This window comes from Kogia breviceps, chromosome 13, assembly GCF_026419965.1.
Source record: "Kogia breviceps isolate mKogBre1 chromosome 13, mKogBre1 haplotype 1, whole genome shotgun sequence".
NCBI lineage: Eukaryota > Metazoa > Chordata > Mammalia > Artiodactyla > Physeteridae > Kogia > Kogia breviceps.
This window is the reverse complement of record NC_081322.1, coordinates 66,301,807-66,327,405: the sequence shown is the minus strand read 5'-3', so window position 1 is coordinate 66,327,405 and position 25,599 is coordinate 66,301,807. Positions and strand designations below refer to the sequence as shown.

Below are 25,599 nucleotides of genomic sequence, written 5' to 3'. Positions count from 1 at the left end.
TTCAATTTCCGGTCCCCATGTCTGCTTTCTGGGTTTTCAAAACCTGAAAGACTTACCTAAAGCTACATACCGCCCCCCCCCCCCCCGAGAGGAAATCCTATTCACCTGTAGTGGGTCTGAGGACTCTCAGATGTCCTATTGACTCTAGTTTTTCAGCCTTTCACAGACATTCTTAGGATGGCATCCACTGGTGATATGTTTCTAGTGGGCGAGCTTCCCACTAACAGGCAGTGTGCACCCTTCCAGACCACCAGAGTGGTAATTTTTTCCCCCTAATCAAATGTTGACTGATTACAGCACTTTCTCTATGGTGCTGTACTTTTGGTGTCCAGGTTTGTTTCTTTCTCTGGATGGGAGCTCTTAAAGACATGGATTTGTCTTATTCATCTTTGTAATCAATGCTTGCAATATGGAAGGCGCCGTATTGTTAAAATGTGGTTAAAAGAGTACACAAAGAATAAATTTGAGTGGGGAGAAGGTGAGATATTTTCGAATAAGCCAAGAAACGTGTATCCTGAGTAGGGAAAAAAAAAAAAATCTTCAAACTGTTACTCTTTAACTTCAGACTTGTTTTGTATGGGTCAACTACTTAATTCACATTTAGAGCACTACCTTGATTAAGAAACTCTATGCAATGAAAGTCTCTTTCTAACACAGTTGGACCACTTAAGAAATCACAAAAATATTTGTACATCCTGTAACTTGACATTGACATCCTTGTTAGGGTTCAACTCAGTGGTGATGTGTCTTCTCATGGAGGGTCATTAATGGTGATCATGACAAGAGAAGCTGCATATATTTCATTTTTTTCATTTTTTGGCTTATGGTTGAAGGTACAGAGGGCTGATCCAGGCAAAATATGAAGTTCTGATCTCTCATAAACAAATTAGACCTCAAATACTGTCTCGACATGTGTTTCTAAGAGAGAGTCCAAACTGTGTGGGACACAGAAAAAGAAAGTTTTTTTACTTTAAGAAGTTCACATTGATGATAAGTTAACCGATAAGTACAAAGTAGTGACAGAAAGTGCATAGAGTTTAATGGGAACACCTAGGAAAAGCAGCTAACTCAAACTGGAGAGTGTGAGACAGAAGGCATTTCTTTGATTATGGAACTCTGGAGTTGAGTCCTGAGGGCTGCCTAGGAGTTGGCTGGGGAACAAGAGTGGGGTGGGTAGTAGCAATGGCAGGGACAGGCTGTAGGCTCATGGCATGTGGGATTCTATATGGGTGTGCACGTATGCAGAGAACCACGGGCCCAAATCACAAAGGGCCTTGTGGGCCATGTGAAGGAGCTGGGACTTAGCTGAAAGCCCGTGGAGGGCCATATAAAACCAATCCTACAGTTGAGTGAAATTCTGCTCAGAGTTCAGGGACTCCAAGCTTCATTCAAGTCCTTGCCCTTAAAATCCTCCTTGTCTAGGGTGTTGCACAGGCCCCAAGGTGGGGAACATGATTAGATGGACATTTACAAAGACCCCACTGGCTTCACTGTATAGGATGGTTTGCAGGGGTCCTAACTGAAAGCAAGAGGTCCATTTACCAAGCTTGTACGATGGTCCAGGTGAGGAACAATCTGTTGATGAGCATGGGAGCCTAGAAGAGCTGATAGATTCCAAAGGAACAGACTTGAACCCTTCTTCTCCTCTTAAAAAAATTTTTGTTTTGATTAAAAATTTTCTGCTTCATTTTATTGTTATTAAGTAATATTTTAAAATATCATCTATTTACCTAATGGTTTGGAACATATACCTACCATATTATTATGACATCTTTAGTAAATTCTCTGACAATCAGGTATGATCTTTAAAGTATTTTGGATATGGAAGAGACATGAACGTATTTTCTCAGACATGGAATACGAGTTGTCCTTCAAAAATACAAAATCCCACATAGATGACAAAAGAAGCATAAAGTCAGTCTAAGTAATATGTTTCCTAGTTCTGTGGTTAAATAATTGTGGTACATTTTCCACAGACACACAGACTATTCTGGTGCCTCTAAGGGTGTGTAGCTTCTGCTGGGACAGTGGAGCTGATCCTTCTGTAGGTTCAGAAGCCTCTGTGCCAACAATTTCCTTTTTGCTCTTCAAAACTACTCCTGTTTTTTTTTTTTTTTTCTTTCTTTCCTTTTTGTTCCCCTGTGAAAAACATCATTCCTTTTAAATATCTATTCATTAAATACATTTTTTTACCAGCAATAATTTTGCATGCTTTCTTTTCCAGTCTGTTTATGGGTATTGGAAAGCTGTAGGTCTCAGTCTCAGATAAAAATATCAGTCTCCTATTTTGAAAGTATTCTCCATTCTGAATACTGTGTTTTAAATAAAATGTAACTTCAGGCATGAGTTAGAAAACATAATACTTTGAAAACTGAGGAACAGATAGCTAGCATTTTTACTTTAAAGTGCCTGCTTTAAAAACCACACACCTGATGATATCTTGAAATTCTCAAGAAGATATAAAACAACCACCAGCCTTCTCTCTAGCCATATTTAGTTTAAGTTTGCTCAAGATAATTATGAAAAGTATGAAGTGCTAGCTACTTCCTATTTTCTGACTCATTATTCTAATGGAAAATCTAACTATAAAACTGGCATTCACAGAGAAGCATTATATGCTCGTGAAACTAATTCAACATTCAGCCAACATTTTCATTGATTTCACCTTCATCACACTGCTGGTGAGAGGGCATGTGGAACCTCCTGGACCTGGAGGATTTCAGGGGCAAGGACTTGAATGAAGTCCAGGTTCCTAAAACCTGAACAGACTTTCACTGAATCATAGGATGGGAAGATGGTAGGATACAGATAAGTAGATGAGCACTGTTTTAAAGGCAGGAAGCAGGTTGGAGGTGGCGGGAGGATGGTGAGAGAGTGATTTATTCCACCTTTCTCAAATCATTTCAGGGCTCCATGTTTCCTTTTTCTTTTCTTTCTTTTTTTTTAAGTTTTTTTTTTTTGATGTGGACCATTTCTTTCAAAGTCTTTACTGAATTTGTTACAACACTGCCCCCCGTTTCATGCTTTGGTCCTTTGGCCGTGAGGCATGTGGGATCCTAGCTCCCTGACCATGGATCGAACCCGCATCCCCTGCGTTGGAAGGTGAAGTCCCAACCACTGGACCATCAGGGAAGTCCCTCCCCTTTTCTTAATATTAGGAAATTCATGCTTCTGTTTGCTATGATTCCTCATGCTGTAAATGATGTCTTCTCTCACTTTGATTCTGGTGTAGAGTGACAGCCAGATGACACTTTTTTTTTTTTTTGTGGTACGCGGGCCTCTCACTGTTGTGGCCTCTCCCGTTGCGGAGCACAGGCTCCGAACGCGCAGGCTCAGCGGCCATGGCTCACGGGCCCAGCCGCTCCGCGGCATGTGGGATCTTCCCGGACCAGGGCACGAACCCGTGTCTCCTGCATCGGCAGGCGGATTCTCAACCACTGCGCCACCAGGGAAGCCCGAGATGCCACTTTTAATCCAGTAAACTATACAATGATATTTGAAAATCTCATTCTAATAAATTCTAAGGATTTTCCAAATTACCACCTTTTAACCCAAGATTCCTATCTAGTGACTGGAGGGGGTTGTATCTTGGAAATGGGATATCCCTCTGTGTGTTAAATAATAAAGCAGTTCAGAAATGTACAAAGTCACCAGAAGAGACAGACTGTGCCCTAACTGAAGGTGTTGACATGATTAGAGGAAAGCGGACCAGTCAGAAGGCACAGGTGGTGACACGAAGAATAGGCAGGGTCTCAAAAGCAGACGTGGTCCATCCCAGCACCATATGCAAGAGACAGCATCACGGAGAACGCCTGCAGCGCACAGAATGAAGACTTGACCTGTCAGAGACCCGGAAACAGGAATATTCCAACATTCAGCATCATGGCATGACATCAGTCACTAGCTCCCCTGGATCCAATTCCAGCCTCCCCAAGCCTCCGGATAAGAATGATTCCCACAGAGTGAGCCTCTGAGCAGGGAATGCCTTGACCAGAGGCGCAAGTGTTTGTATGCCTTTGGTAGAAAATTGTTCTCACATAAACTGTCAATGAAGTAGTGTATATCTGATCTTGGCTAATGCGATATTGCCTCTGGAAGATGGAGCTTTTATGCCACTTTGTGCCAAAGAAGACTCACAATGATAAGAAATGCCCCCCCCCCAAAAAGTAATGCCACCTAGTAGGGGTTCAGATGACAAGCTGGTCACCTGCAGAAGGCGCCACCTGAAGGAAGGTACCACCCTCTTTAACTGCCCCAGTTGCACACTAACTATACTTGTGTGCCCTTCTTCTTATTGTCTCTGTGAAAATCAGACTCTTTGGGCTACTAGTGATTCCGACCCCTGGCTGCATATTAGATTCACCTGAACTTAAAAAAAATGCAAACCCCGAGAGCACCCTCCCAGGCCAATTAAGGATGGGAATATCTGGGCATTGCCTTGGTTTAAAAACTGTCTGTGTGATTCTAATATGCCTCCAGGGTTGAGAACCATGAGTCTGATTATTGATAGAAAGGGGGAGAAGTTCCCCAATATCTTTTTTTTTTTTTTTTTTTTTTTTGTGGTACGCGGGCCTCTCACTGTTGTGGCCTCTCCCGTTGCGGAGCACAGGCTCCGGACGCGCAGGCTCGGCGGCCATGGCTCACGGGCCCAGCCGCTCCGCGGCATGTGGGATCCACCCGGACCAGGGCATGAACCCGTGTCCCCTGCATCCGCAGGCGGATTCTCAACCACTGCGCCACCAGGGAAGCCCTCCCCAATATATTTTTTAAAACATTTAAAGAGCATTTTATGGATGAGAAACCCGAGGCTCAGAAATATGAGGCAATTTGCTCAGGTCTGTATAGCTAATAGGCAATAGGGCCAGGGTTTGAACCTAAAATTTCTTTTACAAAATATCAAGTTCTTTCCGTGATATCTGGGCTCATGCAGAAGAGAAGGTAAGAACTCTGGTGAAGGGAGAACATCCGAGGGGAGTGAAGGAAGAAAGGGCTTCTGGAAAGACTTCCCAAGAAAAGACAGAAAGGTAGAGACATTTGCAGAATGGTCTCCAGCAGCTGTCTCCAAAGAGCGTGCAGAGGACTCACTGGGGGCATGACAGAAAAATGGTAGGATTTCTCTTAATTAGTTTTCATTTCTTGGTTTTTTGCATGTTTTACAAAGCACAGGATACACTGATATGGTAATATATGTATATAATTTATAAAGAAACATATCCACATACAGTGCGAGTACATGCTCAAAATTTTTTTATGGTAGGGGCGCATGGTCAAAAAAGTACAGAGTCCACTGCTTAGAGAAGATCTTCTAAACCAGGGCTGGTGCAACCCAACCTGCCCAGGCCTCTGCCCTGCAATACAGTCGGCCCTCCCTCTGTATTTGCGGGTTCCACATCCATGGATACAGAGTGCTGACAGTAGGACACCATTTTATACAAGGGACTTGAGCATCCAGCATTTTGGTGTCTTCTGGAGTCCTGGAACCAATCCCCCGAGGATACAGAGAGACAACTAGATGCACTGAACTCTGGGTCGGAGGTGGGGTACAGAGCGGGAATTCTCAGAACATTTCTGCAGGTGTTACTGGTGTCATGAGAACCCTTAGTTAAGAATCATTTTTCTAGAGCAGAGGTTCTGAAAGTGTGATCTGGAGGCCTCTGGGTGTCCTTAAGACTCCATCAGGGACTCCGTGAAGTCAAAAAATATGTTTATAACAATACCAAGGTGTTATATGCCTTTCTTGCCCTTAGTCTCTCCTAAGTGGTCAGTGGAATTCTCCAGAGGCTCCATGACATGTAATAATGTTGTCATTCTGGAAGCTAATGGGATGTTTGCTTGTGTATTTTGTACTTTGAAGTTTCTTCAGTTTCAGTTTCTAAAGTGGTAAATATAAATAGGTCTAACACACATACACAAAAAATCTCTGGGGTCCTTAATCATCTGTAAGAAGGCAAAGGGGTCCGGACAACAAAAAGGTGTCCTATTCTAGAAAGTATAGAAGGCCGGGAGATATATATAATATAGTGGCAGAAGACAAGAATGAATAGTTAAGTTGGTTCAAATTGTAAAGAGCATTGCATAGCGTGTTGGAATTGGACCCCAATGGCTTTTGACCTCATACCATCTTTAAAAACATTTTTGAGCATGCATTCACAGTATGTGTGTTATTTTAAATTAATTAAAATACACTATTATATTATATAAAACATTAAAAATCAGAAAATATAGGAATTTTAAAACATAAAGATGAATCAAGCAATATTTTCAAATAACTATTTTTATTAATGGTAAAAATACCCTCTGCTCTAAATAAGAAATAAAATTTTAAAACATGTTTTATTATTTTAAAAAATATCTTTTGCTTTATAACAGAGCCATTCCAAAGTCTGATTCTAAATTCACTTTGTTGTGATCCTTGACTGAGCTGGAAAAGATACCTACAGAAGATAGAAAAACAATAGAAGGTGGAGAGAAAGAAAAAAAGTGTGCCTCCTTATTCATAATGAATTAAATTTCATTTCCAGCCATCAGCTATGCAAACGTTTTTGTCTAAACTTAGCTAATAAATTTCAATCTTCTTCGATTTCAATTAGTTGGGAAGGTGGAAAGATACATCCAGATTTCCAATAAACAGGTTCAAACCCCCCTGTAACTCTTCCTTTGGATACTTTTTAACCAGACTAGAATATTTTGTTTCCAAGTTTAAGTGTGCAGGTAAGAGAGTGTCTAGGTGGCACAGCTATGTCAGTTTCGGTAATAAAATCACATAAACAAAGGATAGGTCAAATTTTATTTGTATCAAGATGCAGGAAGTCAGTGAATGAAGGCGCTATTGCTACCCCCTCTGAGCTGAGCAACTCACAGCTACTTCAGGACTGCTTGGGTGACAGTGACCCCCTGATGCTGACAAGGGGAGACCAGTAGTAATTCATATATCAAATATCAGCAAAATGAATTCAGAGGTTTCCTGTTTTCTTCCTGCAACTCCTGGTTGCACGCACCCAGCTTTAGGAGCAGTAGAAAGCCATGGGGGAATTTTAATTAAAGGAGAAGCATTACCAGGTCTGTGATTTACAAGCATAGGTAACTAGTAAGAGACTGTCTAGAAAGGAGAGACCAGAGGCAAAAAAAGATGGCAGGAGGCTGGGGTCCAAGCTGGAGCAGCAAGAGGAAAGGGGGGAAGAATGGATTTGCGAGACATTTTGGAGACACACTTCACAGAAGTTTGGATGTGGGAGGATGGGGAAAAAGTCTAGAGGTGGCATAGAAGCTGATAATGCCCTTCCCTGTGCATGGAAGGAAGAGGGCAGGAATAAACATTACACGTTCGGTTTCGGATGATCTGAACTTCCACCCATGTGTGGTATGAAGGTGATATTCCACAGTGTTAGAAGTAAAGATCTGGGCAAGCTGAAGCAAAGCCCGTTCCTTCCAAGTCTTATTTTTCAGCCCTCCACGCCTAGATGCTTTGCCTTTTTGGAAAGTCATAGATTTCTTTGAGACTTTGAAGAAAGCCACTGACCCCACTTCAGAAAGATAATGTACACACGCCAATATAAAATTGTACATATGCTTTATAGGGTCCCCAACCCTGAGGTCCATCCACCACTCCAGATTGGAGATGTGCCCTAAGTGGCTCCCTTGCTGCCCTCCAAACCTGCCCTGTTTCATTTTATGTGCCATTTCTCTGAGTCAGAGATAGTTTGCTAATTATAAGTCACTTCCTATTTTAGAAATCCCGATGACTTATGGTCAAATGCTTATGTTCATCATGCTGAATGAAGGGCTGTAATTTTTAATGTTGGGTGAGAGACGGAGGAAGAATGGAGAAAAAGAGAAGAAGTCAATTCAAGGCTTTGTGACTTTTCTGGGTAAGCATTCATACAGCTCAGATAGGGTGGGGTGTCATGGGAAACACACACGGCGTCACCTGTGAATGATCCTTGCCTGATTGAACCTGAATCTAATAAGTCTAGAAAGACAAGTGAAATGACACCAGAAGAAAGCAATCTGCCAAATCCAGAATGTGAGCTATTCTACAGAACAAATGACCTAATCGCCTTAAAAAATAGCATGAAAATGTAAAAAGGGAGTGTCACGGACTCAAAGAGCCTTAAGAAATGTTAGCAATCAAAAGCAATAAGGGGGAAAAAAAAAAAGCAATAGGACTCTGTAGAGTGGAAAATGTGAGAAATTAGAACACAAACTTAAGAATTGGATGGTATTAAAAATAATTTAGCTGGGTGTAATAATGGTGGTTATAGAAAAAGAACCATTCTTAACAAGGAGAGATGCACGCTGATGTGTTTGTGAGTGTGAGGACACAATATCTGAAATTTGCTTTAAAATAATCCAGGGAAAAAAAAGAGGTGACAGATGAAACAAATTTGGCAAGATGGTCCTAACTGTTGAAACTGGATGATGGATATATGGGGGTTCCTGATACTCTTATCTGTTTTCTTGTATGTTACAATTTTCCACAGTAAGTTCAGAAATATTATAGATATTTCTTTCAATGCATGGTTCTAAAATCTGGCTGATATTCAGAACCTCCTGGGCAGCTTTAAAAAAAAAAAAAAAAAGAGGGCTTCCCTGGTGGCGCAGTGGTTGAGAATCCGCCTGCCGATGCAGGAGACACGGGTTCGTGCCCCGGTCCGGGAAGATCCCACATGCCGCGGAGCAACTAAGCCCGTGAGCCGTGGCCGCTAGGCCTGCGCGTCCGGAGCCTGTGCTCCGCAACGGGAGAGGCCACAACAGTGAGAGGCCCGCATACCGCAAAAAAAAAAAAAAAAAAAAAAAAGAGAGAGATTCCAGGAGCTGCACAGTCCTTCGGCATCAATCTTCTATAGGTACACTTGTATTGGGTGGAAGAATGGGCCATTTATAAGTTCCCAGGACACGGGTCCTGCAAGTCCTCAAGACCATCACAGTCCTAGGTCACCTCTTCTAAGATCTGACCCAGAGGTCCTACACTCCTTCCTCCCCTCTGATCTCTTTCCTTCCTGTCTCTCTCTGCTCCTCCCCCTTGCCTTTTCTCTCTGTACTTCAGTAAGGCCGAGGGCAGGAAACCTCAGAGGAGCACGGACAACAGGCCGTGGCACATCTTCCCTACTTCCCTCTGGGCCTCCATGTACTCCCTGTTAAACCAGGTGCCTTACCCTTAACAGCGAGTTCTCTTAATACCTATGGGTGAGAGATGTACCCCCTGCCCAGGTGCTCCGTGAAATAAAGTCGTTTGGGAAGTGTGGTCTTAATATTGGGGCCTTTTGCTTTCATCATTCGTAAACAGAAAACATCAAAATTTGTTCTTAAATAATTTACTTTTTAATCTTGACGTCTGTGAAAAGTTACATTTAAATTTAGGAAAACTTGAAGAAAGCCAATAGAGGGTCAACAGTTTTCTATTAGAGACAACTTAAATGTGCAAATTTCAAATGTTTTCTATAATAAGTATAAATAATCCCATTTATTCACATTAAGAATGAAAATATTGATACACATAAAATATTAAGATAGCAACTTTAAAAGAACTAAATAAAAACACTGAAGTTTATCTTTAGAAAGACATTATAAAGAGATCTCTCAAGGAAAAAGGCTCACGGTATCTCAAGGGGAAAACACATCACACAGGACAAGTAAAGACTATGGAGAGTTAGTTATAGATTGCCAAAATTTTCAGGTTCTAAGTCCAGAACCACCACCCCCCCGCAAAAAAAATAGCAGCCTTTACCTCTGGGGACAATGTGTTCCTTTTTTTTCTAGAACAGATATGAGAGTAACACAAAACACACAGAGAAACTGCAGGCCAAGGACAGAAAGAAATTTCCTCGTACTCATGGTTACAAGGTTGTGCTGTCCCAGCGCTAAGGTGGCCACGAGGTCACTGCCCTGCACCCCAGCACACAACATTAACACAGCAAACAAAACCATCACCAAAGGCTCCATATTTCCCCGTGAGCTTCTCCAATCTCATCCCTGCTCCTTCCCAATTGTCTCTCTAAGGAGGTAGGATACACAGAAGCATCTATACACCGTGGAGAACAGTTTCTCATCGGAGGGCTGGGACGTGGCTCTGGCCAAAGTTTCACGAGGAAGCGTGAGAGTTTAATGAATTTATTTTCGATGTGACTTCTTCTTTCCAAAATGTGTGGAAAAGGACGACACCCCCACTGTGGTCAGGAGTTTGCTGTGTCTATAACATGACCGAAAGCCAGTATGTTATCTCAAGAAGACAGTATGTATGTTATCTCAAGAAGACAGCGATTTCTGCAGACCGGAAGAAACAGCTTCACTTAAATAACCTTAAAGTTTGCAATCAAATAAATAAAGTGATTACACAGACACAAGAGTCTGCTGGTGGAGTTCACGCCTATGAGTTGTGCTTGCCCCTACAACAACCAGAAAATAGGTTATTATTATCAGTCAGTCTTCTTACTTAAACTTCTAGGGCAGCAGCGCAACGTAACAAACAAAATTCCCTCATATGTAACATAAGGGGCCATTATGTATGTTCCAGGTTTATGCTCACCTCAGTTCAAGTTAAGCTTTAGAAGTAAAGACAGTGATAACCGAAAGAGTTACACACCTGCCCACTGAGAATATTGAGTTCTACAAGGTGCATATTGCAAAGAGCAGCTGGTGTGCTTTTCACCGTGGACTTGTTCAGTCTCAGCAGCCTCAGCATCACAGTCTGTGGACGGTTCTGCTTCTGCCGTGTCCGTGGGAAAGGAAGGAGGCAGGTAGGGCAAAACCGTGAACGACTGGCACTCTGAGTCTGCCCGTTACCCCTGAGCTTCCCGAGCTTCCGGCACAGGGCCTGTGGCCTCGGCTTCCCATCTCCGAGAAATGCTGACGGAGGGCGGGGGGCTGGCTCCGAGTTTCCCAGCCCGCCTGACCTGTGTCTTTTCCCTTTTCTCTAAACATGAGGCAGCAGTCCTGGCGCGCGTTCTGAGTCCGTGAGGTTCCTGGCTGCCTGCTTGGAAGGAGGGGGAGCTCTGGGCTGAAGCCCACGCCACCCGCGGCCAGTCACACGCTTCGCTCAGGTTCCAGGCTGGTGACCGAGAGCTTCTTTCCTGCCCTGCTCAGAGACACGCTGGCCCCCCATGCGGGGCTGGACCCCCGGGTGGCACCGGGGCGCTGGGAGCACAGCACCACGCGAGCTAAGGCTCCAGGCCCCTCCGGGCCGGGGCTGGCCCCCTGGGTCAGGTTAGCCGTACATCTGCTTGAACTGAAAGCACTCGTTGCAGTAGCCGTTGCACTTGGCGTTCCCGAAGTGCTCACAGGCGGGGGCCCGGCAGCGCTGCGTGGGGGGCTCCTCAGGGACGGGCTCGGGCCGCCGGGCGCTGGTGGCCACACGCTGGCCGAGGTGCTGGCACTCCATGCATAGCTCCTGGCTGCAGCAGGCCAGCACATTCCTGCAGGTGGCCCGCGTGCCCTTGGACCAGGTGTTCTGGGGGGCTCGGGGCAAGTCTCTGTGCTGGCTCGCCCTCTGGGTGGAGAGAGCAGAAAGAACCACTGTCACATTCATTGTTCAGGGACCGCACGGTGCCATCCCATCCGACGGTGTGGGTTCTACAAAGGGCTGGGTGTGGTGAGGGCTACCTGCCTGACCAAGCGGACAGGGGGCCGTCTGTGGACGGGAGCCTCCAAGGACCTTTCCTCCCCATCCCATGAAAACAGACCTGGCCCCAGGGAGGCCCGGTGGAACCACCAACCCTAACACGGAGGCCGGCAAAGGCCGGCCCGGCTCGCTTCCGTCTGGATTAATACTAAGGTGCCCTCATTTAGACAGATTCCCTACCGCCCTCCAACCAGTAGGAGAGGCATCTATCCATGAATGTTTGCTTTTCTTATATGCCAGTAAGTGGAGGCACCCGGGATGTTCTGCCTTTGCCCTCTATCTCATAATAAGAGGATTACTTAAGAAAGTCTGCACTTCTGCTACAAATCCAAGAAGTCTCTGATCGCCATTTGGCTTTTCGGAGGCTTTAAAACGGGTTTTATTCCACGGCTGGTTTTATTTGCTTCTTTTTTTTTTTTTTTTTGTGGTATGCGGGCCTCTCACTGTTGTGGCCTCTCCCGTTGCGGAGCACAGGCTCCGGACGCGCAGGCCCAGCGGCCATAGCTCACGGGCCCAGTCGCTCCGCGGCATGTGGGATCCTCCCGGACCAGGGCACGAACCCGTGTCTCCTGCATCGGCAGGCGGACTCCCAACCACTGCGCCACCAGGGAAGCCCTTATTTGCTTCTTAAAATGAATCTAAAGTAAACTTAGGCCATGGAAATCAATAGGAACTGCTGCGCTTCCAGCCCTGGGAGCCAGGCTGACTATTCCCCTGGTTTTTCCCTGGAACTCAGCAGGGAGGAAAGCCTGCTTATCACTCCGCCAAGGAGGCCGGGCCCACAGGAGAGGGGGAAGTCCCTCAAGATGTCTCACCAGCTGCTCTTCAGTCCTTTTCGCTTCATGAAATCTCTGATTCTGAGCTTCGATGAAACACTTCTGACAGTATCCTTCAAACACACTGCTTCCGAGGGCGCCGCATTCCCTGCCCAGGCAGGGGACAGTGTTCTGGAACCTGGAGGCTGTGGGGCTGGCTTTCCCTGAGGCAGGGACAAAATCTACAAGAGAGCAGAGGCTCATCAGTAACACGTACGGTTCACCAAGCAGACAGATGCTGACATCAGAGAAACAGACAGGTTCCTAATACAGATCAGACCAGCTGCGCTCTACCTACGGGAACAAGCTTTCAGAAACCCAGCAAAATAACCAACAGAAGTAATACTGTAATAAAAACATCTCCGACTTTACAGATCTCTCCCTTTGCAACATGACGCACTGGTCGGTCACAGTAACAGGACAAGCAGAGACATTAAGTGCCCGTCCTTCTTTCCAATTGGAGATTTCGAAAACCACAAATGGCCTCTTACAATGTCAGTGAAGGCCGTTCTCTTTCCAGCTACCGCTCACCAGGTTTTGAATTTTCTTTAGTATGCCAGTTTCAAAAGAAGTCTCGTTTCAATTCTACCTTACAAACACTACACCACATGACCTTATAAAAACAAATTCTCTGAACTCTACCCACAGGGCTCTTGTGGGGTTTGGAACATGTTGTTCTGTGATTTTGCTTCCAGGTGTGCCGGCAGAGCCACTGTGACTGTCCCCCCCCCACCAAGCAAGGCACATTCAATGCCACAGCCCCTTCTTGAAGGGGCTCCCTTCTTGAATTTCAGGGGCAAAGTGCCTTGTACGTGGGGTTTTGAAACAGGGGTGAAACCCATCCTCTCACTCACGTTTATTTTCTCTGTACTCGATGAAACACAGCGTGCAAAAGCCTTTGTTCTCTGGAGTCCCAAAGTACATGCAGCCCGCTTTCCTGCACTTGCTGGTGCCCGTCCTGTCCCCGGGAGTCCGTGCGGCCGGGGAGTGGCGGCCAGAGGGGGCCTTGGGCCCGGCTCCGCGGCAGGCGTGCGGGGAGAGGCTCTGGGAGAGCTGTGAGGGGTCGGACTTGGAGCGCTGGTGGCAGGAGAGGGGGCTGCCCGAGCTGAGGTTCGGGCCGGGCTCGGCTGTAGTCCTTTTAAAGCAAGCACTGCAGATCCCGTTAAACGTCCTGGTGACGTCCTGGAGGCAGGCTCGGCACTTGCCCGGGTCGAGATGCTGCGCGGGGTCCGCGGGGTGGCCCGCGGGAAGCTGCCGGGCGTTGTGGCATCGCTCGCAGAAGCCGTTGTGCTGCACGTTGAGGGTGAAAGGGCAGCCGGGGCTCCTGCACTTCATGGCCGTGGTCTCGCTGAACAGGAAGAGACTGGGTGCTGTCGGAGGGGCTGAGTGGGGACCCCCGGCGGGCTCCTCGGGGCTCCAGGCCTCCCCCCGGGAGGCCCCGAGCACCAGGCGGGGCAGCGCCTCAGGGCCCGCCTTGGAGTTGGCCTTGGGGCCTTTGGTTTGTTTCTTTTGCCGCCTCTCCGAGCACTCGTGACACAGGGGCTGGGTGTTCACGGACATGAAGAAAGGACAGTTGGGCGTTTCGCATTTGATGCCCATGAGAGACAGCTGCGGCACGGAAGGTCCCAGAGGGTTCTGGGGGTGTGGGTCTCCCTGCCCCTGCTCATTACTCTCCTGCCACTTCTTGTATTCGTGCTGGACAAGTTCAAAGTAGTCATCTACCAGGTTTATTTCTTTGGGTAAGTTAGCTTCATCCAACCTGAAGACCAAAAGGAAAAACATGGTACTACACACACACACACACACACACACACACACACACACATACAACTTTACGCCACTAGATCATAGAGCAAACTTTTAAAGTCTGGACTGTGCTAATAACTTCGTAACCATTCACTGAAATGCAGCCTATGATGAAGAATTTCCACCTCTAACGTAACGCAGTCCAATACCGTTGAGAAGACGTCGTCATTCCGAGAATGAGTCTCATTTAATTAATGTTGGTCCACCCCCAAATTATGGATAATTCTAAAGAAAGGGCTACTCAGGGGCTGCTTCTACACTTAATTACCCTCTTCCTCTTTGAAAAAGTCACTTTTACTTTCTAACTTCTCAGAGATCAAGTTTCTAGTGAAACATTATTCAGCGTATTCTTTTGGGATGAGCTTACTTTATAGTACAAACTACCCTGTAATGTGTTCTGTATTTTTCTTTATGAATTTATTGTATTAATTTTAAACATGCCCCTGGTCTCTGTTAGTGGTAGCTGCCATGAGCAGTAACTAAGAGGCGGACGCACCATCAGGCGCTACATACTGACTTCTGACTCTGTAATTTGTTCAGCTCCACTTTGAGAAACCGATTCTCTTAGGCCTTCTCGGTCTTGTGCATTTCAAGTTCTAGGAAATAGGCATCTCTTTATCATCAAGCCAGTGTTTACAACTTTGATACTTGTACAACCTGAACTCTGGGTCTCTCCTCCCCACCCCATGCAGCCAAGTCATGTGCCTGCCACGTAAACACGTTCTATAGCCCAGTCTGTGTTCTGGTGTGTCTGCCTTACCCAGGAGCCAGAAGAATGAGAGTTTTGTTTCTAAGAATTTTCGCTTGCTAGTCTAGCACTAGGGCAATTAAAAAAACCCCAACCCATCCTTGTTGTGAACGCACTTTTAAAGCCACAGGGCTGACGCTCAGCATCCAGATAGGCAGAAAAATCATTGTGGATAAATTACTTGTTCCCATTTGAAACCCAAGTTAGTGCTACCTGAAGTGATTGTCTCTGACTCACACACAAGCCCCTAAACTTGTTTCACGCTGGAGGAAACCAGCTTCAAACAACTTTACTGTTGGTCTTTGGGGTAGCAGCAGCTTAAAGATGACAAAGGATAGAGAGAAAAACAAACTGCTTACTTTGCAGCGTTAATTAAATGGGTGGTGCCATGGTCCCAGCCTTGAACAGGGATTTCTATCACCATCAAGTACTCTTTCAGGAGCTTTTCCTTCATCTCATTCTCAGGATCTGTCAAAAAGTGAACTTTTAAGTCTTCGAATCTTCCTCTCTCTCTGTTAACAAGTGGAACAGCTCGGATTTCTGAGGGAAAAAAATAACACATCAGCAAAATATGATTCTACTAAATGAGATTATGTGTGAGGCCATATATATAACGACTACATTTTGAAAATGCAGAAAGGATACAATTACAGAGTGGAAAAGTATTATCTAGCCACAAAATCAAATGGGGAAACTAACTGTGCTAAACTCTAATTAAAAACACATGGTTGGGACTTCCCTGGTGGTGCAGTGGATGAAAATCCACCTGCCAATGCAGGGGACATGGGTTTGAGCCCTGGTCCAGGGAGATCCCACATGCCGCAGAGCAACTAAGCCCGTGTGCCACAACTACTGAGCTTGCGCTCTAGAGCCTGGGAGCCACAACTACTGAGCCCACGCACCTAGAGCCCGTGCTCCGCAACAAGAGAAGCCACCGCAATGAGAAGCCTGCACACCGCAACAAAGACCCAATGCAGCCAAAAATAAATAAAATTAAAAAAAACCAAAAAACCAAAAAAAACCCCACACGGTTTCCAGGACGCCCACAGCATATTAAGCAGCCTGGAGGCAGTAGGTCTTATTGGTTAAATCCCACACTCAGAACCAGACCGACCTGGGTTCGAGTCCTGACTTTGCTACCATCCATCTCTGTGACATCAGGTAAGTTATTTCACTTCTCTGAGCTTCAAGTGCCTCATCTGTACTATAAGGCTATCGCATCCACAGGGATGCTGTGAAGATGAAATGAAATAAAATAATGTACCTAAGCATTTGTAAAGTGCCTTATTAGTTCCTCATTAAGCTATTACAATAATAGCTAACCTGCCAGACATTTACGTGCCCTATGCCAGGCACTGTATTACGGGCTAATTAAGAAATGGAAGCAGTAATATACATTATCTCCTACTTGCCACTAACATGCTGAAAGTACTTCCCAAACTATAGACAAAAAGTTGGGGGAGCATTACGATGACTGCTATTGCATCACTGTTGCTAAACAACTGACAGAACACTGTATTTAAATAACACTAATATACTTAGATGAGACTTTCAATAAGGAGCAAAAGAGCAAACCCTGATGTTCAGGAGGAATGGCGTGCACCAGTATCTACCAGCAAGTACAAATGTGAATAGATGCTCAGTTTTCTCACCAGGTCCACTGTCCTTCATGGTCACCAGGGGTACAAAGTGTTGGCTGTCGTAGCCGAGAATGATGGGGTATCTGTAGCATTCCTGGGCAGGCCAATGGAGAGGCAAGTAAATTCCGCCCACCTTCAAAGGAGCGAAATTGGAACCCGACTCCAAACTTCTCAGCATTTTGTCTGTTTAAGGAAAGAGAAAGAAAAGATAAGGCCCTCCGTGGCTTTCATCAGATCCCATTTAACTACGGTCTCCTGTAACTTTGGTAGCATGGGTTTTCCTAAGAGGTAAAGCACTAAAGCTGAAAAGCACTTCAATACAGATAAGCCCTCAGCAGGCATCTCACCTGAAATGACAATGATCGGCCTTCTGAGGATGTTGCAAAGGACAAATATGTGTATCTCTTCCAGTGAATTATACTGAAGTCCACTGCGGGCCACCGGTGTGTCCGTGGATGACATTTTGACAAGGCTGTCCCATTCATCAGTCCAATTCTAAGGGGACAGAAAAGAAATCATTGAATGTACTCTGCACTGAAAAACAATTCTGGCTTCCCTCTACTCTAGAATTAATCACTTGTATCACTCAGCTTACTTTTACCCTTTCTTGAAATTATCACTTAAACGATCACCCTTTTGTTCCCACTTTGGTTTTCTTCCCTTACTTTTTTCCACTACAAGGCAAACTCAAAAGTAGGGGAGGATGGGGACAGCACCTGCTTTCAAAAAAAATCCCTGATGAGGCATAATGTCAACGCTCCTCATCCAAATGTGCACAAAAATCCCAAACTTGTGACTGAAAATGGGGAGGCACCCGTCTGAATTTGATTGGCTGGCTCAGTAAAGCATGAGAAGGGCAATCAAACTGAAAAACAACTAAAACGCCACAGGGAAGCCCAAGATCAGAAAGATCATTCTAAAATGACTCCCCAGCTGGGAAGCTGCTGCCCTGGAGCCTCCCAGCAGTGACAAGAGCCTCAGGTCCATCCCACAGGAGGTTTCTGGTGTTTTCCATTGACTCTGCTTTGCCCAGTTCACGTGACCCGGCAAAGCACACGCTCCTTGAGAGCAGGGACTGGCCGAAGGTACTGTTTTGCCACCATGGAGCTCTGCCAATAGATGCTTGATGAGGAAATGCAACATACCCGGGTATCGTAGCAAAGCCCCGTTTCCACGAATTCCTGAGACTTAAGAGACTCCAGCTGCCAGCGGAATTTAAAGTTGCGGGTGTCCGTCTCCTTGAGGGTGCTGAAGAGCGCCTTCCTCAGGACCAAGTCTGTGTCCTGAACACCCCACATGTACTGGGAAGCGGCGTGCATGAGGCAGTTTCCGTCACCTGAGGACAGAAGGGAAGCAAATTCAAGCAACCTACATCTAAGGCCTAGCAGGGGTTTACAGAATAAACTAGCCTTATGGCTACCAGGTGGGGACCCAACAGCGCTTGGGAGAAACAGTGGAAGGGCCAACTGGTAACATTTCACAAGGTGACGACAGCTTTAACGAAAAACAAATATATCGTTCTTTTAACTCTTATTTTTAATGAATGATACTAACAGAGCCAAGGAACCAGGGACTGAGAGTCAGAAGCCCTTGGTTCCAGCCTGGCTCTGCCCTAACTAGTTTAGGTGACCTTGGGGGGAAATTCCTTAACCTCTGAGTATTTTTCCTCTTTGGAAATGAGGACATTGGATTATGATCTCGAAAGTCCATTCCCTTCTAACATGCCTTGATTTTCTGGCTAAGACGCTGGCACTATTGCTCTCTGACTCTGAGAGCGAACCCCAGAGCAACATGCTCAAACCAGGAAGCTGGTCTGGCTCCACTTACTAGACAGGGGCGGCCTGGCCATGACTCAGCGGTACATGACTTGACCATCCCACCACAGCCTTTGGGGCCTGGGAGCTTCCTCTCCTGGTCTGTAAAGTGGGATTGAGAAGACTGAATTACCTACTGCCTGCCCACCCCACCCCCAGAAATGCCTTGTGTGAACCCGCCTGTTAGCAATTAGAGTCCTTTTTCAGAGTCAAAGAGGGCCTCGATGTGTACATTTGAAAATAATTCAGTGTTTAGGGCTGGCACTTCAAGAATTTTGAGACTTTTGAGAAAAAGATAGGTCTAATTTTATTTTATCACTTTGTTACTTTTATAGGTTAAAATCCACAATTCACGAGACTGCATTGCTTTTTGAACTCCAAAGAATAAACATTTTGGAGGTCTGTTTAATACTTAAAAAGTTAACTCCTTAGTCTCTTTTGGGAAGTGCATAAGTGTTTTTATAAAGAAAAGTTCAATCGTGTTCTTACATTGTTCTATGGGGCAATAAAGCTATTTGAAATTTTATCAAATCTTAATTATAGTCAACTGTAAACAACAACAAAACCCCACAACAATATATCCGCAGCCAGTATCCGTTCAATTTACACACTTAGAAAAACTAGCTAAATAAACATTCAAACAAATGAACCAAAAAGATCGCTCAAGGCTTGTGTCTTGGCAGAAATGTAGCAACAACTGCATTCTGTTGAAATTTCCCCTTTGCAAAATCTAGAGCAAAGATAAGGCTTTTTTTCTTCTTGTGCTTACTTTCAGTTCTTTATTGAGATGCACCAGCATAAAATTCCCTAAGTAACATCTGGAATTCCCCAGCGCTAAGTTATTTGACTAGCAATTGAGCAACAGCTATTGTACTTTTTGTTCTGGTGTGTAGACATTTAAAGTGCGAAGTGCACCCTGGACTTTCCAAGTGGGTGTGGTCAGGGTGAGCTGGAATAGGGCTACTCATTATACAAGTGAAATCGCTGCAGCCAATAGACGTTGGAATTTTTCACATGAAGTTTCAATTTTATGCCACCTACTCCCTTCCTCATTCACCACAGTCTCATATCCTCAAATGCAAACTTGTGAATCACCCCCTCCCCAAACAGACCATTGACTTTGTAGAGCCCTCCTATAGGGGGAAGGCTTAAAAAAAAAGGCTAATAAAAATCAGAGAGGAAAAGTCATTTGTTTCCTTCCTTCCCCTAAATATCTTTTCTTCCTTTTCCAGAATTTTAAGGAATTTTTTTTGCAAGTGGTGAAATAAAAGGATTCTGAGCCTAAAAATCCTTACTTCTCAGAAAATGATACCAGAATGCACTTGCTTTTGTAGTTTTGCTTGTAGCGTGAATCCTTGATTTAAATGACCTATCTTTGCAAAACAAGTATTTACTCTTCATATTCCATTTTTTCTCTTAAGGAACCAGAGCAAGTTAACCCTAAAATCTCAGTTCAGTTCATGATAATATGTTTTTTTCTCTTTCTACCACATTTCTAATTTGGCAGAATCTCTTCTTTCCAACTCTCCCACCTCTTTTTGTAACCAAATGGGAGAGAGTTAAAACCACAAACTGTCAGGAACATAAACCCCTTGATGATGACTTCACATAATTACCTACTTCTAAGCATCACTTGACTTAATGCCAAGAACAACATAAACACTACATAGCCCCAGTTTTCTTTCTATGTTTCTAAGAATCTATGCTTCAAAAATAAAAGCAAGATGTTGAGGTGATGCCAACTCCCAGAACCAAAGGAAAAAAACATGTCCCTCAATCGTGCCAAGTTACCCAAGTCAAAAATGGCCAAAGTGAAGGTACCGATTTATTTAAGTTGATGTTCTTATCATCTCACTGTCAACAAGGATGTTCTAATTTTGCCCTTCGACATATGATTTTGATCGGGATGGTTTAGGATTGTCACTGATCTAAGGACAGGAGCCTTTTGAGAAAAAGGCCTTACTTAAGACTATAAGCAGTCTACTTGCTTCTTGTGATAATTCGCTACATTTATAAAGTAGAATTTTGTATCTGCGTGAAACAGTATGCTCGAATGTTTCTGTGATGTGCATACTCTTGCTCAAAGGAAATAAATAAGAAACAAAACAGTAAAGCTTAGAACAGGAAACACCTACTAGTCACAAATGGCCATTGGGTAGACAGTCACAGACAGCAAGAAATGCAGTACAGTACTAGGAATCCCTAAAAAAAACATGAAGTAGAGGTCTAAAACCTGCGCTAAAAATCTCAAGTATCTTTCTAGTTCATATCATGGGACTGTGGGCAACAGAACCCAGGTGAGGGAGGAGCTGACAACAGTCACTGGTTAACCCATAAAATGTCACTGATTCAAGAAGTGTAAGGCCAAGCATTTTCTAATGACAGTGGGAAACGCTACCAGTTTTCACACAATGCTTTCCTTTTGAACTTAAAGCCTTTTGATATTTCCATTACTGGCCAGGGAAGGGTATTTCACAGATGATTAAACAGTTGCAAGAATTACATACAGAAGTCATACATACATACCATACACATATACTTAATAGGTGCATGGTGTCTAGACATGCATTCTTAAAGCCTCAGTGCGCTCTCCTGTCTAACATACACTAGAAAATATCCTTAATTAAAATATTCACAAAACGAGCTTGCTTTCGTTACGTGCCCCTTATAGAATCTCTATACTAAGGTACCTACGGCCTTAAGAGATTCGATTTGGACTGGTGCTATCACCTTCTAATAAATGGGCACCCAGCCCGGTGGGAGCTACCTCAGCACCCAGACAGAAGCATGTCTTACCATTTGTTTTCAGCGCCACAAGCTTCCTGACTTCTCGACACCAGTTGAGCTTCTTCTGGCTTTCCAGGGAGGCCTGGATGTTTCTGTCGATGAGAGCATTGTGGATGATCTCCCGAAACTGTGGACAAAACTGGCAAGTTCTGAACATTTCCAGTGTGTACCGGTGCATGGATTTAAAATGGTGAATGATTCCATTGGTAGGTTTAAAAATATCTTCTGGAGTTCTCTCTCTTATCTTCACAGCTTTCCGCATATTGCTCAAGTACAAAGCCAGAGGAAGGAGTTGCTCAGCCATGGTACTCTCCAACACCTGAAGAGGAGGGAAAGAAAACCCCATGCTGTTAGCTCGGCTTTGATAGGACTCCTATATACCTGCCTGCAGGAAACCCCAGTGTTTGATCTTGTCATTACCCTAAGCGGTAGGCAAAAGATCTTAGTCACCTCTACTCCCAGGATACTAGCTGGCCCCAAAGATGAACTCACACCGGACTGTTTTAAGTTACATCACTTTTAAAGATTAGTCTAAACAAGAGAAGGAAGGCGGGGAGTGGGCAATGAGGAGGAGGGGAATAACCCATGTTTTCAGTAACGTTTGTCAGGGAGCCAAGCCTGTCTGTCAGCAACAGGTATGGTGCCTCGTAACCGACTGAAAATCCCACTTCATCCTGATGCTGCTCTGGGGCAGCCACTAGATTTTAGGCGCCCTGAATGCCAGCCAGTTACAGGCATGATGTAGTCCTGACAAGTCTGCCTCCTTTCCTAACAGCACCACCGAGCAACCCTTGCTCTCAGGCAAAGTCTTGATTTACCTCTTTCAAGCACTCCCTCCCTATACTGGAAAGACAATAAATATTTTGCGAAAAATCCTGCAATTTTATGCTGCCACCTAGGCTGTTGATTGGACTTTTCTCTTTAGTCCCCAAACGAAATATTTATAAAGCGTTTACTTGTAAAATGTATTATAATATACAAAGAGTTAAACTGAATGTTTTATAACCAACAAAAAAGCTTATTCCCAGCAAGATGTTTTGCAATTTTAAGAGCAAACAGTCAGCGGTCTTTCAGCACCTCTCCACTGAACTTAACAACATTAGAATAAAAAACAGAATAAGGATAACAGTAACAATAATAGAATACTAAATTCTATACTTCCAAGAGCAGATATTGGAAGTACAGAGTTATATTCTATATAATTACAGAATTAACTGTATTACTTCAACTCAACCGTCAACCAAATTTTAGTATCGTCCTCCAGGTACCAACACCCAGACGGATTTTGCACCCTGTCTTCACCCTGAAATCTTCAAGCATAATCAACTGGTGGAAAGAAATAAAAGTCTGGAAGCAGACAAGGAGAGAAGTTTCAGACAGAGGGAGCACTCAGGACAAATGAAAGAGGAGGGGGGCCAACCCCAGCATCTCCAACCCATGCCAACAGCATGGAATGATGTAACGTGGGATCTTTACAGAGCAGAGCTTTAATGGAGAGCCAGCTCACATTCACTGGCCCTTAGTAGGGTGCCTTGCCATCCATCCTAATTTCCAAGATGAAGACAAAGACATTTTCAGAGCACGAAGAGAGACCCTAGGAAGTTTCACTGCATTTGTTAACCCCACTCCTGTGTCATACTCTTTACCAGGGCAAGCCTCTAGCTGAGAATGAAGTTAAACCACTGTAAGAGGGAGAAGAAACCTAGATTACAGAGAAGCCAGTCCTGGTGGGTCTCAGCTCTCTCAAAGCCATTGATAAAATGGTCTAAATTCTCATGGCCCGCTCCAAGGAGAGAGGTTGGACTAGAAGACTCTGAGGCTGCTTCTGAGGAGTCTTGTGGTGGTAGATCTAGCTCAGGATTCCTTATCTGATAGCTGGATGATGCTTGGAAGAAGTCATTCTCTGGGTCAAATGGTAATCTCTGCTTTGATGTCAGATATTCCTTGCAGGTGGATTTGGGCAAAATCATGGCAGGACCACAGACACAACGAAGGGACAAAAATATCACACACGCACTTCCCCTTGGTGGCATGGCAAATGCCGCTTTCACGATGTCATTCATTTGTCCATCCATCACTCGGCAAGCACTGCCTGACCACATACTTCTACTGCCTGACCATCAGCTTGATGCTGAGGCTAAAGATAAAGACAACCTTATTCCCCGGCTTGAAATCACATGACCACCTTAGTCTCCATCTACGGCCACTGCAGTACTGGTCCTGCTCAGGTAGGTCCCACACCATCCAGGGGCAGGGCTTCGCTGAGAAGCCCGGTCTTCCAACACCCGCCCCTTGCTAATCTCAGAACACCACTCCTGTGGTCGCAGTGCATGCTGCTCTCACAAGCAAACAGACAGGCAGGAGGAAGATTTGAAACAAGCTAGTTGTAGCCTCTTTTTGCTTTTTTGACTCTTCTATTATCTTCTTCTTCATCTAAGATCTTTCAGCAAAGTTCTCAAATACTGAGATCTGGAACCATAGGCAAGACATGCAAATGTCAACATTTGATAGCCCGGTGTCACCTCACTCACAGGTTCAGCCTCGCACGGCCTGTAGAATTGCCTCCTTAAAAGAAATCAAAACCCACTGCCCAACTGCCCAGGACTTGGACTTCTCCACACTTAAGATTAAAGAATAATCTGACCTGTGATGAAGAATTTCTGAGCTATGATTGTAATGTCCTTATATGCAAAGACATACAATATTACCCGTAACATTTCTTTCATGTTTGTTACCTCATTGGCTTTTTATCAACAAATATCGACTTTTTAGAAAGTACCCCTCCAAAAATTCAAAAATTGTACAAAGAATTGGAAAAAAAAAATAAAGAAGCACTTCAGACCACCGTGACTGAAGCAGTAACTGGCTGTTTAATACTCTGGGACATTAGGGCTGTGGTCCAGAGAACCCTGAAACACTGGTTCTCTCAGAAGGCTGCCCTGAGATACTTGACCAGAGCGGCTTTCCATGGAAAGATCAGAGGCAGGGAGAACTGAAAACAAAGCGGTCTCAACAAGTTCTGAGCTCCTTCCTTACTTAATACCATGGCTTTCCTGAAAGGCCAGGTGGCAGGATGTGTGACGACCCCGACTGACAAAGACAGTCTGACTGGGGGATAGAGGCCTGCACATGCTCTAAACTGGAGCCCCCAAAGGCAGGCCGACCACCCACTGCTACACGCATACTTCTCTGACACTGTTTAACTTTCAGTGTCTGCAAGCCGTCCCCGGGAAGCTGAGCTGACCTGGCTCCCCGCCCCCTAGGTTTTGATGCCCCTGAGACATGCCACACCTTCGGGCTGGTGCTACAACAATCTGGAAAGAGGCCACAGCAGTTTGCAAGGGCTACGTAGCCGTAAGCATGCAGAGCTTGATTCCAAAAAAGACAAGCCAAAGAGCAAAGCACCAATGACCACCCGCGACCAAGCGGCCCCGGGGGCGACTCTCCCCGCAGGCAGCTGCCTTTCAAGTTCTCTGCATTATCTGCAAGAAACAGCTGGCTGGATCCTTGAATCCCGGCTGTCACCCCAACATCTGGCGCGGCCCCATCAACTATCAGCAGTTCAGAACCTACAATGGGTACAAACGGCCAACAAACTCCCCTCTGGAAGCGCTGCAAAACCAAGGCCAGGTCGACGGGGCCAGCCCGCGGGTCGCTGCCAAATTCGCACCTGCAGCCCTTGCCCGGGGGAGACGGCACAGGGACGCGGGGGTTACCTCTTCGGGACACGCGATCTTCTGCAGAAACCCCAAGTCCAGGTCAGGACAGGCGTGCGCCGCCGGCTGGGGTCACGGTCGGGGTCGGGGCCAGGTGGAGGCGGCGCCCCATAGACGCCCTGCCTGGGGTTAGCTCGCGGGCCTGGCCGGCCGGAGGTGCGGATCTCTTCTGCCGCCGCCGCTGCCGCCGCAGTTTCCCCGGCGGCCGCTCTTGCCGCTCCGCCCCCGCGGACCCTAGATCGTTGCACTTGGCCGCCGCCAAGGCTGCAGACTGCCAGTTCTCTTTTTTCCCTTTCTGTTTTACCGCCCGCGGACAGCCGGGGATTTCCACCCAGGGACTTTCCAGTCACGTGACGCGGGCCGGGCGCCCGGAGCCGGTGGTATCCTGCCGCTAGGGGGCGCAGGAGACGCGGGAGGCCCGACGCACTCTGCCCCGCCCCGTCCCCGCCCCGCCTCGCCCCGCCTCGCCCCGCCTCGCCCCGCCTCGCCCCGCCTCGCCCCGCCTCGCCCGACGCCGGAGAAACTCCTGCGCCCCGCCCCGGGGTGTCCCCGCGTGAGTCACCTGGGCATTTCGGAAGCTGGACTCAACGTCACATCCATGTGGAAATCGCAGTGATGGGAACTGGAAATGAAATAGGTTCTTTTTCTCAGCCGTT

The 25,599-nt window shown here is 45.7% G+C and overlaps 1 protein-coding gene across 2 annotated transcripts; it reads right to left on the bottom strand.

The window, feature by feature from the left end:
* Positions 1 to 9,303: 9,303 nt before the first annotated feature.
* Positions 9,304 to 25,310, bottom strand: TNFAIP3 (TNF alpha induced protein 3). Of its 2 annotated transcripts, none has more exons than XM_059083413.2 (9): positions 24,944 to 25,310; positions 21,237 to 21,546; positions 17,772 to 17,962; positions 16,974 to 17,121; positions 16,639 to 16,809; positions 15,346 to 15,526; positions 13,287 to 14,191; positions 12,433 to 12,614; positions 9,304 to 11,485 (listed from the first exon to the last, which is right to left on the bottom strand). In XM_059083413.2, exons 2-9 carry the CDS (start codon positions 21,529 to 21,531, stop codon positions 11,204 to 11,206), a joined length of 2,355 nt encoding a protein of 784 aa, XP_058939396.1. In that variant the 5' UTR covers positions 21,532 to 21,546; positions 24,944 to 25,310; the 3' UTR covers positions 9,304 to 11,203. The 2 variants fall into 2 exon arrangements, with proteins under 2 accessions (XP_058939396.1, XP_066866990.1); XM_067010889.1 differs by having other exon boundaries at positions 9,307 to 11,485; positions 24,898 to 25,245.
* Positions 25,311 to 25,599: the final 289 nt, after the last annotated feature.